A 15,360-nucleotide genomic window follows, 5' to 3' on the forward strand; every position below is an offset into this window, starting at 1 on the left:
ACATCTTCCTGTGAGAGTCTACAGTCACAATGGCAATATATCAACATGTACTCTCTAGCACACACTCCAGTGGCGGCAGTGGCTGGTAGCAGTCGTCATGCCAGAAACACTTCCCAGATTTCAGCTCACTTTGATGCAGCGAGTGCATCCAGCCACTGCCGCTGCTGGAGTGGGTACGAAAGAGTGCAAGTTGATACTTTGCCATTGTGACTGTGGATTCTCATAGGAAGATGTAATATGTTGTAACCTCATTCTGGAATTTGTGTGTTTAAATGACCCCTGACACAAGCATTCACCAAAACATGGGCCTTGTTGGGTCTTTGAATAAATTTGCTTCCTTGCAATTTTGGCTCCACCTTGTTTCAGCAAGTCAATAAAACCTCCATTGCTCCAGGTACAAAATACCTGTACATAATGTGTAAACCACTTTGACAGTAATCATAGAAAGGCGGAATATCAAGTCCCATCCCCTTTGGTCCTCTATACTACTTATTGTTCCATGATCATTTGTGTTGCTGTTTCTGATCTTCTCGTTGACAACTGGGAGAACCATTTTAACAAGGACTTGTCAAGTCAAAACAGATCTAGTTAAATAAATTCTGAGACAAACATTTTGTGAGAACATCTTTAAAAAAAATTCTTGATTACCACCAGCTTTTTATGCTTACCCAAACTGTGCAGAAGTAACAAGAGAAAGTAGAACTCAGAAGTTTTTCTGGTTTGCATTTAGATATAAAACTGATTAAAGACAAAGCATGATATCGATTCTTACTGAATAGGGTAAAGGAGTCCACACTGCGGGCATTATACTAGCCTAATGCATAATCCAGAATAAAAAAAGCATATGGATGTTACAGAATGTGAGGACTATATATGCTCTGGAAAATTACAATTGAGCAATACATTTCTTCAAATTATTTTTAAATATATAAACTTCATTTCATTGTAACATCATTTTCCCTACCAACACTATAAGCTGACTAGTACTTTGTACTTGAAAACAACCACTGCAGGTTCCTTTCTTATAGAATCTAGCTTCTGCACACAAGCTTGATTAAAACTCTGCATCTTCATCATACCCAACAGAGCCTGGAAATTCTTTAGAATCACCCAAATAGTATCCAAGCCAGAACATATATAATAATTTAAATAATGAAAGAGTATACTTGGGTCCTCTTGAATTCAAGGTCGCTGCATTTGTGGATCTGATGTGCTCCCTCCTGACCCTTTTGGAATCAATAGAGGAATATGGCAATTTCTTGGGCTTTAAAGTTTTTTTTAAATATTTTATTTATAATTTTCATCCAAATTTAACAACTCACAAGAGAAGATTACAATATGAGAAAATTTACAATATATCTAATATCTTTTACAATTGAAATGTTTACACTCTACTTCGACCAGAAATATAAAGTAATAGGATCCAAGAAGAGAACAGGGGAAAAAAAAAAGGACAAAGTTTTTACAGTGGGGTTGTTGTTACCAAGTAAACCTTCCCTAAGCATATCATACAGTATGGTCTGGTAATCCAACTACTACATTCACATCCTCTTTTGAAACTAAAAACTCCTCTAACTGTTTAGGATCAAAAAACTGAAATGATTTGGCTTGATATAATACTCTGCATATACAAGGAAATTTTAACATACAGTTTGCTCCAAGTGCCAGAGTCCTCTGACGTAGTGCTAAAAAAGCACTACGTCTTTTTTGGGTCTCTCTAGCCATATCAGGGATTATTCTTATTTTAGATCCAAAAAAAAGTAGATTCTAAATGTCTAAATTAAAGTCTTAAGACTGCGTCGCGGTCCATTTCTAAAGCAAAAACAACCAAAGCAGTTAACCTCTGAGAAATTACTTCCAAAGATGATTCAAGAAATGATGTCAAGTTCATCGCTTCTCCTCTGTTCGGTTGGAGAGTCTCTAAATTTGATTTAGTTTGTAGATATTGTACCCGAACAATAGGAGGTAAGGAATCACTTGGCATTCCTAATACCTCAGTCAGATATTTTTTCACCATATCAATCGGGGAAATTAAGGGAGATCTTGGAAAGTTTGTGAATCTCAAATTAAGTTTTCTTGATTTATTTTCAAGATATTCTAAACTTCATAACATATAATTTTTATCCCTAATTGAGGTTTGACTGATAACTTCCAAAGATTGCATTTTCTCTCCCAATTGTTCTATTTTAGAAGTATGTTGATTAGTTGTCTGTGCTTGCTGGAGGGCAACTTGAGATAACAACTTAATTTCAGCTGAGTTCTTTATTGTTTGTTGTTGTAAAGAGGAATGCAAAGCAGCAGTTTGATCCCAAAGTGACTCTAATGTCACCACAGCAGGTTTTTTAACACATTCCGCTTGAAAAACCAGAGGGGGGGGGGGGCATTAGCAATTTGCCTCAGTGTACTCACAGTCTGCTCTTCCACGGTTCTGCCCTCCATGTTAACACTGCTGAAGAGAGGCTCCCTCCCTCCCTCCCTCCCTGCTCTCTCCGTTCCTCTATGGGAAACTGTGACACAGGACTTTCTCCAGCTTCCAACCCTCTTGGTTGTGGGGGGGGGGGATGCGCGTGACAGGGCTGAAAGAAACCCCGTCTACACTGTTGGCCAGCTCATTAGTTCCAGCTCCGATAGCAGGGGAAGATGTTTGACTCGGGCCAGAGACCATACCAAATTGCTCGAGTGTCGGCTGCTGTAGAAGGTGGGTTCCACTCGGAGTTGAGGGATTAACTCGAGTTTTCCCTCTCCTTTTCCCCACAGTGATAGGGAATCAAAGCCCTCTCGCAGCGTTCTGAAAGAGCAAGTTGAGCATGTCTGGTACAACAGCTCTCTAGGTGGCCATCTTGGATCCCTCAAGATGTCTTGTTGGGCTTTAAATTAAACAAATACAAATCAGAGGCTCAGCCTATGGATGCCTCCCTGATTGTTGCCTGGGGAGATAGGTTTCCTCTCCATTGGACAGAAGCTTGCTTGTGTTATCTTGGAATTCAACTTTTGGCGAATCCCTGACAGTTATATCACACCAATTTATCACAGCTTCTAAGTTGTAAGAGGTGCAGATTGGAGATTTAGAAAGCCCTACCTCTATCGATTAGCAGACAAATTAAATTAATATGAATATCTTCCCTAAGTGGCTATATGTTCTTTAGACACTACCTATTATCTTAATAGATGGTTAGTCAAATTTAGCTGGAGGACTAAAAAATCCAAATTGCAAGTGAATAAATTATATGGTCCCTAGAGGAGTGGGGGACTGGATCTTTCTGATCTTCAGTGGTACGCGCAGGCATGCCTTTTGCGCCATGTCTGAGACTGGTTCCTCCAGACATCCACTTACACCCCTTTGGCCGTGGAGCAGGCGTTGGTTGAGCCCTTTCATTCATTTAATGTACTGCATGCACGCCTGCCCTCACACTTCCTGAAACCATAGGACAAAGTGTTTTAATACGTCCACTGAAAGAGGCTTGGAGGAAGCTCATGCAGCTTTTGGGATGTAATCCCTTTGCTACTGATCTTCCACAAGTGGGAACTTGTGGGTAATGGGACCTTTCAGCCGGGTACGGATAACCGATCTTCCAGAGATGGGCTCAGTTGGGCTTCCATTTTCTTTATCAAATTCTTCAGGAAAACGGCATGCTGCGACCCAGGAGGGCATTTTCCTGCGGGGGGGGGGGGGGGGGGGGGGGGGGGGGGGGGGGGGGGGGGGGGGGGGGGGGGGGGGGAAGGGAGTATGGAACATGAAGTTTGCATACAAACAGAACATTATATGGCCTCCCTGTGAGCAGATAATTTTACTAGAAGGGTATTTGGCAAGCTTAGGGAGTTTTTTCAGGTGGAGACTATGGACTACCAATCCCTCTCTATGGTACACAGACAAATCTCTGCCCTCTTTGCCCCCCAGATTTATTTAGATACATTTAGGTGTTGGAACTCTGACTTAGACATAAACATAACTAATGCAGAGTTCCTTCAATTGTGTGGCAGGGCTCCTTCTTTCTCTTGCTGGGCCAGTGTGAGAGAATGCCACTTTTGAACGTTGACCTGAGTTTACCTTTCTAACACACAAGCATTTTGAATGTCACTTGCTTCCTCCCCAACCTGTCTCAAGTGTGGTATGGGAGAGGACACCTTGGCTCATGCAATCTGGAGTTGTCCTAGGATACAACACTTTTGGTCTTAAATAGTTATTTGTCATATCTGTTGGGGAAAAATCTTACAATCTCACCACTTGGGTTGTTGCTTGGGAAACATTCAGATTGCGATATACTACTTAAAGGTGAGCAATTGTTACTGGCTAAAGCCTGTATTCTTGCCAATCGCTGTATCCTGCAATGCTGGGTGGGTATGGACGCACCCTCTTATTGGCATTGGAGGAATAAGCTGTACGAACTTATGATATTGGAAGGTAGAGATGCCCACTCATCCCTTAGAAGATGAAAATTGTTTCTATTTGGGAGGTGTATATTCCATCACTGCCTATGAGAATGAGACGTGGCATTCGTAATAGGTTGGCTGTGTAATTCTATAATAGTAACCTGATTGTTTGACTTTACCCATGCAACTTGTTTTTTTTTTTTTTTTTTGGGGGGGGGGGGGGGAGAACTTTAGTAGGGAGAAGGGTTATGATTTGGAGAGTTAGAATTGTGGGAAGGGGTTGTATTACAGTAAGGATGACCATATTGGCCACACTATTTTATCTTCATGTGTGCTCTGTTCGTCGTGGGGATATTTGCTACTTATCCCTCATATACATTCTTGTAATGAGGGACTAGCCACAGTGCTTTTACAACGGTTGACTTTGCGTCACATTTGGAGTAACAGCTGATGTCATATCTCTAGAAAGGGGCTAATTCCTAAGGAGTATATCATCGCAAATTTACAAAGTCTTTGTAGACTTTTGTATCAAAAGCATTTATTTGGAGCACTCTATTTACCTTAGAAACTACTATGCAAAATCATAACTGCATTACTTGCAATCACATTACAGACACACAAAAAAAAGAATGCAAAGAGTGCCCCCCCCCCAACTACCTTACAGTCCCTTGTGTTCTAGTGTAGTCAGGGCAGGAGTGATCCCCAGTTGCTCTTGCCCATATCAGCTCTACTAACAAAAAGCTGCTGTGACCTCTTGCAGCAGTCTTGCAAGATTGCCATGAAGTCATGGCAGCCATTTTGAGGGCAGGAGCAACTGAGGTCACTCCTGCCCCAACTACAACTCTAGACCACCAGGGAATGTAAGACAGGCTTGAAGGGGGCATGTACAGGTGAATGGGGGGTGGGGGGACGAAAGAGGTAACTTGTTTGGAGGGGAGGGAGGGAGACAAACAGGACAAGGCACACATTTTTGGCTTCCACCAAAAAGAGTTAGTATCATTGAAAACTGAAACCATGGCCGTAGCTTTTCAGCTGAAACTGGGCAGAAATGATTTTGGGCTAGTTTTTGCACCATAATTGAAATTGGAAATTTGGTCTGCCTCTATAAAGTATACATATTGAGATCTTTCTGTCTCCATATGTTTTATGATGAAGACCACTGACCATTTTAGGAGCCACCCTCTGGACTAACTCCATCTGTTTATATCTTGAAGGTGTGGCCTCCAGAATTGTACACAATATTCTAAATGAAGTTTCATCACCTCCTTTTTTTCTACTGGCCATTCCTCTTCCTATGCACACAAGCATCCTTCTAGCTTTCGTTGTTGCCTTTTCTACCTACCTGTTTGGCCAGCTTATGATCACACCGAAGTCCCACTCCTTTTTCGTGCACAAAAGATCTTCACTCTTTTATTTGTCTGGCACTGACCTTTTTAAAAATGTTTTTCCACACTTGTGTCTTCTCTGCATTTATATCTGCTCATTTGATTTTACCCTCATACTCCCTCTCACCCTGTAGTCCTTTTCACCTCATCTACCTACTAGCTTTTCCCATCCCCTCTCCAGCACTCCCATCGCTGTCTCTCTCCATTCACATCATCTTTCACCAACTCCCTAGTCCATTTCCATTCTCTCAGCCATTACTTACCTTCCCATACTGCCTCTTACTCCCTCACCAGCCTCAGCAAATTCCTGTCTCTCCTTTCTCCCCTTGCCCTCCGAGTCATTTGTCTGATCTCTTAACATCTCCTATTGTCTCTTTCATCATCTTTTCAACCCCATCTCCATTATCACTCAGCCCCTTCAGAGACCCATCCCCATCACTATTACTCCCACCCCTTCTCAATGCCTCTCATCTCTCCCAGGTCAATCACACCATGTCTCAACCTTTTCATTTCCTTCTTACTCCCATTTCACAGCTTATATCATACTCCCAACCCATCAACACCCCCCCACACTCATACCTACCAATTGCCAAGCCCTCACTATCCCCTTGAAATTCCCACTCCATCTCATATCCACAATTCCCCGTTCTGCCCCAACACTTTCCCACTCATTCATCAAGTCCCAGTCATCTTCTGCCGTTCTACTTCTCCCATCCTTATCCCATAGAGTCCCTTTCTCTTTTCTGCTGTTCCCCTTCTTCCCTCCCCCACCCCTAGTCCCATGTTCTGTTTGTTCCCCCCCCCCCCCCCCCCCCCACAACCCCTGGTCCTTTTCTCTTTTCTGTTCCCCTTTCCCACCCCTAATTTCCATCCATCTTCTGCTCTTTACAGGGTGTCCTTTCCAGTTTTCTCTCCATGTTCACCATCATTCCCCTCTGCATCCCTATCTTCCCATCCAGCATCTCCCGTGTCCCCTATCCTTCTCCCCATGTTCAGCATCTGCTGTGTCCCTCTGTCCCCCCCCCCCCCCCAATGCCAGCATCACCTCTTGTCCCTGTCTTTCCATGTAGTTTCTTTCTCTTGCACCCTCTACCCAAGGACCAGCATTTCTCCCTCCTCCCACCCCTTTCACCATAGAACTGCATCTCTCCCCCCCCCCCCACTGGTCCAAAGTCTCTCTCCTTCCATCCGAGCTTTCTTACACTTCCTCTCATCCAGCAACTTTCTCCCCTTGCCATGTCTATCTGACCCTCTCTCCCTTTTTTCGCCACTCTAGCATCTCCCTTCCTCACTGTCTGGCATTTTTTACCCCTCCTTTCCGCCCCTGCTTTCATAAAGTCCATCTCTCACATCCTTCCCTCCTCTCCTTAGTGGTCCATCAGTTTTGTGAACTTTCAATTATATGAACTGTTACATAAACACCTAATTTTTTTTCTCTTTGTTGGAGAGTAGTTTGAATTGTACAACCTTCTGTACTACAAAACAGGGGCGTAGCTACGGGTGGGCCTGGATGGGCCCAGGCCCACCCAGTTTAGCCTCAGGCCCGCCCGCCCACCCACCCACCCACCCACCCACCCAGAAGCAGATTCTTACCGTGACTGTCTCCCACCCCTGCCGCAGTGCTTCATTTAATGTTGTCGGCGCTGCTGTTACAGTTTCCCACCCCCTGTGGCGGCGCTTTACACTTTACCTAACAGCCAATGCTACAGATGCAGCGCTGACGTCCGAGTCCGACATCCTGCTCCGGGGCCTTCCACGCTGATGTAACTTCCTGTTACGGAGGCGGGACGCGGAAGGCCCCGGAGCAGGACGACGGACTCGGATGTCAGCGCTGCATCTGTAGCGTTGCTGTTAGGTAACGTGTAAAGCGCCGCCGCGGGTGTGGAAACTGTATCAGCAGTGCCGACATTAAATGAAGCGCTGCGGCAGGGGTGGGAGAGGAAGTCAGTGGGGTGCTGCGTGCTGGCCCAGTAAGGGGAGGCAGGGAGGGGAGGGAACAGAAGGGTGCTGGACTTGCCAGGGGCAGAGGGTTGGCGGGAAGGGATAGAGGTTTTGGGATTTGCAGAGGGGAGGGTTGGCGGGAAGGGATAGAGGTTTTGGGATTTGCAGAGGGGAGGTTGGAAGGAAGGGGAGAGGTTTTGGGATTTGCAGAGGGGAGGTTGGAAGGAAGGAAAGAGGTTTTGGGATTTGCAGAGGGGAGGTTGGAAGGAAGGAAAAAGGTTTTGGGATTTGCAGAGGGGAGGTTGGAAGGAAGGGGAAAGGTTTTGGATTGCAGAGGGGAGGTTGGAGGGAAGGGAGAGGTTTTGGATATATAGGGGGGTGGAAGGAAGGGGAGAGGTGCTGGATATGCAGGGAGGGTGGAGGGAAAGGGGAGAAGTGCTGGATATGCAGAGGGTTGAAGAGAAGGGGAGAGGTGCTGGACATGTATGGGGGCTGGATGAAAGGGAAAGAGGTGCTGAACATGTAAGGGGGCTGGATGAAAGGGAGAGAGATGCTGGACGTGTGTGTGTGGGGGGGGGGGGGGGCTGAAGGAGAGGTGCTGGATATGCAGATGATGATATGCAGAGGGAAGGGAGCGAGATGCAGGGAGAAAGAGCCAGATGCATAAGGGGAAGGAAAGAGAGGAAGAGAAGCTGGTTGGGGGGTGGGATCAGAGAGGAGGAGGGACACATTGGTGTGGAGGAGGGAGAAAGGGGACATAGGGAAGTATACAGATACAGAAGGGAGTTGATGGGCATTAGGTGGGAGCATGGGGACAGGGACACAAATGCGAGATGCTGTATGGAGATGGCACATGAGCACAGAGGGGTAATGCATGACCAAGGGGGGGGGGGGGGGGGACAGGGATATGGAATAGAGATAAAATGCTGGACACTGGAGAGGGGGGTATATGGACACGGGGGGGGGGGGGGGGGGAGATACCAGACAAGGGAGAGAATAGGAACGCAGAAGGGATATGCTGGGCATGGGGTGCATAGATGCACAGAGGAATGATGATAGATGAGGGGATATGAACACAGGGGAGATAATGAACAAGGAAATATAGGAAAACAGAGATGGGAGATGGATGATGGACATGAAGAAAGAAGAAATGTCAAATAGGAGACCCTGGCAAGTGAGTTAAGAGAAGACAGAGGGAAGCAGAAACCAGAGACTGGGACCAATATGATTTGAGAAAAAATGACCAGACAACAAAAAGGTATAAAAAAAATATTTTATTTTTAATGTTGTGAATATAATAGTGGAGGAGTGGCCTAGTGGTTAGGGTGGTGGACTTTGGTCCTGAGGAACTGAGTTCAATTCCCAGCACAGGCAGCTCCTTGTGACTCTGGGCAAGTCACTTAACCCTCCATTGCCCGCTGCATAGAGCCTGCCATGAATGGGAAAAGGGCGGGGTACAAATGTAACAAAAATTAAAAAAAATAATATGTTGGATTTGGAATGTACATCTTGCCAAAGTTGATGGTAAATATGGCTGGGGGTCCAGGAAATAAATCTAAGAAAGGACCCCAAAGTCCATTACCAGGCTACGCCTTCAGCTTCCAGCATGCAGGCTTTCTCTGGCCAAGGAACCAAGCACAATTGCCCTAGTTGCATCCCCTAACACCATCCCTGGCATGTGCCATCTTTATATTTTGCACAGGAGCAAATGCCTTTCTTTCTTGTTTCTCTGGTGTTGTACTACATGCAAGGTCTAGTTTCTTGGGGTTTCCATTTAATTTATATTTCTAGAGTTTGTGGTTACTTATTCTGTATTTGGCATTTGTGTCTTGGGTGTGTGACTGAGGTATTCTGTTGGCATGAAGTTTCCATGTAGCATTCTGTAGTAATTTGGCTTGTTCAGCTTTCCTGATAAATGTATTTGTATTTTAGGGCCCTACTATAATATTTAAGGCACTTCTTTTTCATAGGTAGGATCTTTGTTTTTGGAAGTTAGTGTTGGCATGGTAGATTTGCTCAAGGTTCTGAGTGACTTTTGTTTTATAGATTTTTTTTAAGTTAATTTATAATATGTCTGTAATTGAGATTACACTAGAAAACAAAATTTCTTTATATGATGAGTTTTATGGAGAATTGTCCTTGCTGTGCTCTGTATCCATTGTTGGTGGAGGGCCAGGAGGTTCTCTGGATGCAGAATGTGTTTGGCTTCAATACCATATATGTGTTGGAGGACCATGGCTCAGTGGGGCTGAATAGTGCAGTCTATTGTACTTCCCTTAGCTCTAAATTGGCCTGCAGCCACTGAAGCCTGCACTGCAACCCTCATTGAAGTTATGGGGAGTGGGGTAGGGACAGAGCATGGGTGCATCAGGTTTGCTGTTTTTTTTCTTTTTCAAAAAAGTTGGCAACTCTAGTGCCCACCCATCCAACCTGTTGGCCCACCCAAAAATTGCCTTCTGGCTACGCCACTGCTACAAAAATATGTTAAAGGTCTCACTAGGAACATCAATAACAAAGCTTTACTTCTCATTTCACTTGACTCAAATGATATTAAAAAATCCAGCCATTAGTCACATCAAAATGGTTCATTTTATTACTAGCATATTATTGCACTTGTCATGGTAAATATATAAAACAGTCCTGATATTTGCAGAAATTAAAACAGATTATCTACTAAAGCTGAGTTACTTCCAATTCATTCTACAGAAATACTTCTGAAGGGCTCAACCCTGAACTAAAAATCTAAAAAATCCTAAAACATATGATTCTTAGCAGAAATGTACAAGTAAACAAAGGAAAGCAGTCTGTCATTTTCCTGTACTGTAAACGCTGACCACCTAGTACAAACAGCTCATATTTCCCCTTCCATTCCCTGTTCACATCAAGCTCCTTTACAACCATTTTGTACTCACTCCTAAGAACTGCACTGACTGGCACAGAAAGATGTGGTCTAAATGCCATAAATGCTAATTTGGTCCATGTAATAGTCAAATACATTTCTGTTATAAAAATAGTTTTGTATAAAATGAGCATTAGGTTGCATTCTTTTTGTTCAAAATTGCACATTAGAAACAAGGCAAATTTTTAAATTGTAATACTGTTATAGGTACAGAGTATTAACAAAATGGGGTAAAGTACCTCGAAGCAACTACACTGCATTTTTTGCAGCCAGTTTTCCATTAACTGGTATGAAAATTAAAACACAGTCTCAATTATAAGTATACACATTACAAAACGTTTGAAAATGACTTGTTTTGAAGTATGCATTGTTTACATTGCCAAGTTGTAAATAGCAATAATACATGATTACAGATTATTTACATAAAAACCCTCTCGGTCTGAAAAGCAAAAAAAAAAAAAAAAAAAGAAAATTTACAAATGCAATAAATAAGAAGCCCGAGTTGCATGTTTAAAATCAACTTTGCTGCCAGATTTTTGGACTGATGCTTTTGTGACAGTTTCTTTAGAATAATGCTATCGCTGAACCACACTGCTACCCGACAGAGGTGTGCACCTATTTACCGTTTGCTATTAGGCAAATTACACAGATCTGCCAAACAAATTATGATATGAGCTCAAATGCAAAACAGCAATATTCACATACATTACATATTTACAAGCTTGTATTATGAATTATTAGAGCTTTACTTGTGTCAGGCCAGAAACTTTCAAAACAGTTTCTTTTGTTATGCTAATGAATGTGGTAAACACAAGCTTTTTCCCAGCCTGTTGCAAAATGCTTTCTATATTAAAGCAATAGATAAATACAGCTGAATATTAAGGTTATACCAAATTGTACCATGCAGACAGTACCATGCACTATATTATTTGGCTTGTATGGGCAAATTACAGCCCATAGGCCTAAACTGCTTGTCCTATAGAATCCGTTAATTGAATAAAGTTACCAATATAGTCTGCTGTAACACCACAGCTATCCGCATTCACACTGACCATACCAAAGGGCCAGAACTATGAGCCTTTCATGATGTGAAGAGGGACAGCCACAGAGCTGCAGGCCCTTCGTTTTACCACATGGCAGAAAAGCCAGCTAAGCTATGTTGCCTTGCAGCAAAAAGAAAAGAGGAAGCTAACTGCAACCCTGCAAGGGGTCGGGATTTGGAGGGGGGAGGGGGAGGATCAAATGTTGCTATGCAGATTCAGAAGGAGGAACTAGCTGCTGCTATCTGATAGAAGAAAAGGGAGACAACTGCAGCCCTTCAGCAGAAACCTGTTGGAGGTGACTGGCCTAGAAGGAAGAAAGCCTGAGGGGTAGGAGGGACTATTCTGGGGTCTAAATAGAAAGAGTACTGGGAACAGGGAAAAAGGATGCTGAAGTCAGTATTTTATTATGTAGCCAGTACATTTAATATAAAAAAAAAAAAAAACTACAATTCTGTGGAGTATAATAAGCATTTAAAAAAAAAAGCACAAAACTAAGAATTTGTAAACTATGATTATGCGGTGAATATAAGTTGTGGGTTTTTTTCATGGTGGCAAGTGAAGTTATTGAGGAAACCCTCTGCTTCCTGACCAAGCTCCCCCCCCATTGTGCAGGTGAGAGCTACAGATACGGGCTGCAAGAAAGAAAAAAAAAAAAAAGGTCTGTCCATCTCTATTACTAGGCAAAAAGTTAGTGTGTCTTACCACATTTCCATGTTAATTTGTATTTTTTTTAAAATTTCCCTTGTAGCTTCCCAAGATTTTAAATCCTACATACAGCACTTCTTTCTGTGGGTGGTCTTAACCAAGAGTCACAATGCAGAGGCTTTGGTAGATCTTGTTTCAATATCACCTATATAAAATGTACTGTGGGTTAGTGGATGCACAGTGGCATTCAGTTATCTACTTTATATACAACATGGGAAGTTTAACCGTTTCTAAGGAGAATATCTGCTTTATATCAAAGCTGCCATGTTTTCAATTTGTCACATTAAAAAAGATTAAATACAAGCAAATGGTGTCTGTGGAGGGTGGCTACACTTAAAACACCAATGATCAGTGTACTCCACAGGCTCGTCATCTCTGCATTACAGTATGGGAAGTAAGATGGTCAGGAAAAACAACTTCAGTTGGGAATTATCAGTCAGGTCCTCCACTATAAAATAGACTCTCTCTATATATTATTTGTACAATACTCAGCATCATTACTTTACACTGCACCTTTATAATAAAAATAAGAGAGAGAAGAAACAGCAAGAGCAGAATTATTGGAAGTTTGGGTCAGTTCATATAGTTACATATGAAGTGAAAGATCTTCTCTCACAGGTTCAAAAAGTTAAGGATTTCTTATTCAATGAATGTGAAAAAAAGTTCAGAACATCAATATGAAGAGTTAATGCTTTCCTGAAAAATGTCTACAGCTCTCTCTCACCTCTTGCATACACACATTACAGTGTGATATAATTTCACAGTATATATAGTTGTGAGCTGTGATGTCATTAATACTGTCCTCACACAAAGCCTTGTTATGACACTGTACAGTCGTAACTGCCTTCCTGGAAAGTGTCTTCTTCTTCTGACACTGACATGCTCTCCTCGTGCCGACTGGTGGTGTTGCCAGCCTCACTCTGAGGGCTTGTGCTATGGCTGGCAGAGCTGCGACTTTCTTCTGCTCGTGAGCTAGCAGGTTCCATAGTCTTAGAAGTGTTTGTTGGCTGAAAGGCTTCAGGTTGGACTTGTTCTTCGGTCACCTCACACAGTTTCTGTAGCTGAGGTTTAATTACGTTTAAAAATGGTTTATACCCAGGACTGGAAGATATAAAAATGAAAAGCAATTACATTAATGTTTAGTACAAAACTATAGTTTCTATGAGACACTGGGCCAATGAAAGAATTCCCTCAGTTTATAGTGTAGTTAGAGAAAAACTTCAGAGAAAAAAAACAACCTAAGAAAAGAATGTTTTTGAATCATCTTTAACGACCTTTTGTCCAACATCTCTCCATGCATACGCAAAGTACCCCTCTGGAGTTGAGTACAGTTATAATTCTTATAGGAAGTTGTTCAGTATTGCATCCAGCTAGCATCCACAACACACAAAATCATCTGTTCTTAAAACTGATGATGTGTGATAACATTAAATTCTGTTAAATATGTGTTTTTTTGATCCTAAACAATTTAGTTCTTTCTTAGATTCTAAAATAGCCTTGACCCCTTCTGTAGAACCAAGAACAACAATTACATCTACTCTGTAATTTAAGAAGAAAAATTCCTGGAGCTCCCTTTCAGCCTCCTGTTTCTTTATAGGAAGAATTATTCTTTTGCTTTTCCACAGATATAAGTGATATGCCTCCAACTAATTGTGGACTGAAGATGAATACTATGAAAAGTAATATTTATTTATTTGTAGCATTTATACCCCACTCTTTCCCGCTCGATAGCAGGTTCAGTGCGGGGAAACTTATATTTTCCTTTCTTTGGAATTTTATGTTAACCATTTTGAGAATATGGACATTTGAATACAATTATCTTTTCTGTGTCAAGATGTGTTCTTGAATTTATTGTAAATTTGCAAAATAAAATAAAATTTAAAAAAACACACAAAAAAAACTGATGAAACGTGTTACTCACCAGTCCATAGCGGCCCAACGGTCTACAGCTTGTAGTCCTCTTTTTATGTTTGGAAGCATCTCTCCAGCAACTTCAGGAAACTGCATCAGGTTAAAAACCTGGTTGATCACTGCTGTTTCTCGAAGAATAAGACCTATAATGATGCACCATTCGAGGCATCCTGCTTCAGTAAAGATGTGCAATAAATAGCTGCATACAAAAAATGAAGTAGACAAATTAAATTTCATTTTTGTATGCTTACCTTTACTGGATACAGTCAAGATGTTACAAAACAAGTGCTTATACAACTGTTTCTTTAGGAGTGTCAAAATATACAAGAAAAAAGCAACACTGGGCCTTCAAGTTGGAGATAAATGCTGTTCTTTTATTGAGAAGTGACCCGACACGGGCCGTGTTTTTCGGCTTACAAACGCCTGCCTCAGGGGTCAAAGTGTTCTTATGGATTTGATCACAATATATTGGAGTAAACCAGGTGAACAAGGTATTTTGCCCCTCGCGTGGCAATTGTTAGTGTGGTATTTCAGTAGAAGCTATAGGTAAAAAACCGCCAGTACAGTTCATTAACAAGCTCTGTTTTTTTCTTTTAATTTACCTCCAACCTGAAGGCCCAGTGTTGCTTTTTTCTTGTTCTTGTTTATACTTGTATACTGTTTTACCCTCTCTTCTGTCACCTTGTCACAAAATATACAATGAACCAACAATTACATACATTAGCATTCTTTTCCAACAAAATGGAAACAGACTGTACCTGACATGTATTTTTCTTTTCTCACCCACTAACAACATATTTATAAAAAGGAGGGATCATAGATACAATTACCTTGAACATTTACAATATGGTAAACCCCTGAAACCCTACTCTCATGCCTACCTCCCTAACAGTTAATGTCTCAATTTCCCCCTACCCCCCTTATCCCCTTGGAAGCAGTCAACCCAAGGCGAATAATGATTCTGTATCACGTTACATCATGTCAAGAAAGAAACATGTAAATATTCACCGATTCAGAACAAGGCTTTGTTGTCTACAAGCTAGTGTGTTTGAATAAGGTTCCCAAATGCTGAAATTTAAGTCTCTTGGGAGAGTCCCCATGCCCC

The 15,360-nt window shown here is 42.1% G+C and overlaps 1 protein-coding gene across 3 annotated transcripts in view; it reads right to left on the reverse strand.

Annotated features, from left to right (window-relative positions):
• Positions 1 to 10,209: 10,209 nt before the first annotated feature.
• The window catches only part of RIC1 (RIC1 homolog, RAB6A GEF complex partner 1), a 195,493-nt gene continuing 190,342 nt past the window's right edge, over positions 10,210 to 15,360 (reverse strand). For all 3 annotated transcript variants that reach the window (XM_030193794.1, XM_030193795.1, XM_030193792.1), the window contains 2 exons: positions 14,266 to 14,454; positions 10,210 to 13,445 (listed from right to left, as the gene is read on the reverse strand). In XM_030193794.1, coding sequence (XP_030049654.1) covers positions 13,163 to 13,445; positions 14,266 to 14,454 — 472 coding nt within the window. In that variant the 3' untranslated portion in view covers positions 10,210 to 13,162. The remainder of the gene's footprint in view (positions 13,446 to 14,265; positions 14,455 to 15,360) is intronic.

Source organism: Microcaecilia unicolor, chromosome 2 (assembly GCF_901765095.1).
Source record: "Microcaecilia unicolor chromosome 2, aMicUni1.1, whole genome shotgun sequence".
Taxonomy (NCBI): Eukaryota; Metazoa; Chordata; class Amphibia; order Gymnophiona; family Siphonopidae; genus Microcaecilia; species Microcaecilia unicolor.